General features: G+C 39.8%; 2 protein-coding genes across 4 annotated transcripts in view; one reads left to right on the top strand and one right to left on the bottom strand.

The window, feature by feature from the left end:
- Positions 1 to 118, top strand: part of LOC140359470 (carboxypeptidase O-like) — a 44,271-nt gene extending 44,153 nt beyond the window's left edge. For all 3 annotated transcript variants that reach the window (XM_072444447.1, XM_072444697.1, XM_072444529.1), the window contains one exon: positions 1 to 118. This exon is cut by the window's left edge and continues 163 nt beyond it. In XM_072444447.1, the coding sequence (XP_072300548.1) occupies positions 1 to 100 (100 nt within the window). In that variant the 3' untranslated portion in view covers positions 101 to 118.
- Positions 119 to 1,960: 1,842 nt separating this feature from the next.
- abcb6a (ATP binding cassette subfamily B member 6 (LAN blood group) a) overlaps positions 1,961 to 2,500 on the bottom strand; it is a 16,088-nt gene continuing 15,548 nt past the window's right edge. The window contains exons 18-20 of the mRNA XM_072444330.1: positions 2,379 to 2,473; positions 2,225 to 2,293; positions 1,961 to 2,129 (exon numbers count right to left, since the gene is read on the bottom strand). Of these exons, the coding sequence (XP_072300431.1) occupies positions 1,976 to 2,129; positions 2,225 to 2,293; positions 2,379 to 2,473 (318 nt within the window). The 3' untranslated portion in view covers positions 1,961 to 1,975. The remainder of the gene's footprint in view (positions 2,130 to 2,224; positions 2,294 to 2,378; positions 2,474 to 2,500) is intronic.

Genomic DNA, 2,500 nt, shown 5'->3' with positions numbered 1-2,500 from the left:
CCACGCTCATGATAAAGTCTTCAACAACAAGGCTCCTGCTGCTACAGGGGCCCTGTGGGGGACCCTACTGGTGGCCATGGTCACCAAGTGGCTCTTGTGATGTGGACAGGCTTAAACAGGGACCTAGGACTAAAGTATAGGTCTAAGCCAGTGATAAATCATCTAATATTCATCCTAATCAATATTATGTCGTACTTTTGATTTGAGGTTAACTAATTAATCACAAACTTATCTTATTTCAATCTTTTTTTTGTGTGGAAATAACATCCAAAATCAGCAGCGAGTACCTACTGCATTCTTTATCAGTTTAATGATCTATGTGTATTGTTTGCTGCTATAATAAGCATATCTAATAACCCTTCTCATACTTATAATAAGTCAATTGTGTTACTCTTGTAGTTTTCACATACATTTAAATAATCCTTTTCCAAATAAACCCGTCGCAGGTGAAAAAATACAAAAAAACATGGTGAATGTTTGTGTCCCTAAACAGATGTCAAATTAAATCAACTTGTTTTTTTTAATGTAGAACTAGGCAATAATAACATTTGAACAGTATTTACATATTTTCTACACAATTTCATCCAAAAGTCAGATCTCATAAGTTTTCGTGACACCATTGTGACCGATAAAGTGTATGTAATGTAAAAATGTATATATCCTACAAATCACATTTTAATGTTTGTCCATGTTTATTTAACTCCATCTCGACAACAGCAAGGACGATTCAACACGTGTGATATCCTCTATAAAGACTGTCCCTTTATTTTCAGCAATAAAAAGTATTTAAATAAGACACAATAATCTTAACTGTATGTAACCTTGTTGATTTTCAATACACAAAATGTCATAAAACAACATATACGCTTGACAAAATCCCTGATGGCAAAACACAACCACAATTTACAGAACATCTAGTATTAAAAAGACAGCAGCCGTTCAAATCAGCTCAGTGTTACTTAAATCCCTTTACGTCACCTGCACCTCTTTGGACACAATATTTCCTCATTGCGAGATGATGTTTAATACTGATGATGCGTCTTGTTGTATAATGTTGTCAGTTATGGCTCGCAGTTGGAGTGTTTAGGCCAGAGTTATTTTATTAGTTGGTTTACGGATCCGCCACACTTAGATTGTTGATTTCTACAATATAAATAAAATTAATTATTTATTATAAAAAATATATATATATAAAATACTGCCGACAATGCAAATTGGCATTAAATGAAATATAAAAAGCGGTATTAAGTCAAAAGGTAAGAGCGTGTGAAGCAATTTTTTGCAATTTTCACACACATTTTTTACGCGTGCCCGTTTCCTTGTCTGCTATGCGCCGCGCCAACGCCTTTATATCACAAAGACACATTTTAAACCCGTTGACCACATTTTCTCCTGCGCGTTTTGCCGTGACTAAGACTGCACACTTAGAAGCGTCAATTCTACCAATGCAAAACACACTAAATCTACTGTTACACTCACCTGTGCGCCGTGTCTCCCCCCCCTCCTCCTCCCCCCCCCTCTCCTCCCGTGGTGCATTTTGGGTAAACCCGGAAGAAAAAAAATCTATTGAAATTATATTTATATTTCGCCCGCCTGTTCAATATATTTCATTGAAAAAATCCGTAAACCAAGTAATAAAATAACTGCGTCCTTAGTGTAAAAGTAAAAACATTTGTAGTGACTTGTCATTGTACGTCTGGCAATAAAATCGCCCTTAACAAGAACAAAATCAGGACAAAACCAGAACTAAACTGGGATTAAACCGAAATCAAAGCAGGATTCATTATTTGGACAAATCCAGGTCTAAGGCAGGACTCAACCAGGTCTGCACAGCCTCGAACACATTCTTTACTTGGGCCGGATCGTTTACTTAAGGCACCTGGAACTTCTTTTCATTGCACTTACGTAACACTGAACATTCCCCAACCAATTTGTATCAAGACAAAAGGCTAATATTAAAAGTGTACAGGTGGGCTCAGTGAGGGTGGCCCCCTGAAGACGTGGCGGGCGGCTGCAGCTTCTCCGATTGTCTGTCTTTAGTTTCCGTGTCCGAGTCGGTGTCGTGGGCCTGTTGCTGCTTCAGCCACATGTCGGCGTACAAGCCTCCTTTGGCCAGCAGCTCATCGTGTCTGCAGACGAGCGGGATCCAAATACAAATAACAGTTTCAACTCTGCGGAATGATATGATGCAATGAAAGAAGAGGAATATTCACGGCAAACTCACCGTCCTCTCTCTGCGATGCGTCCTTCGCTCACGACTAAAATCTGATCGGCTCCGATGATCGTGGAGAGCCTGGAAGTAGTTCAAACGAAATGAGATGACAATAATGATGTGCAAATGTGATGAATACAAAGTGTAGTAAATAGGCGTCCCTGACCTGTGCGCCACGACGACGGTGGTGCGGTTGGTGCAGACTTTGGCCAAAGAGGACTGGATGTTACGCTCGGTTTGAGTGTCTAAAGCTGACGTGGCCTGCAGAGGAAGGTCAAAGGTCAGAGC

This window comes from Eucyclogobius newberryi, unplaced genomic scaffold (genome assembly GCF_026437365.1).
Source record: "Eucyclogobius newberryi isolate DKJ021-1_F unplaced genomic scaffold, fEucNew1.0.hap1 SCAF_1, whole genome shotgun sequence".
In the NCBI taxonomy this organism is placed as follows: domain Eukaryota; kingdom Metazoa; phylum Chordata; class Actinopteri; order Gobiiformes; family Gobiidae; genus Eucyclogobius; species Eucyclogobius newberryi.
This window is presented reverse-complemented; position numbering and strand designations above follow the sequence as displayed.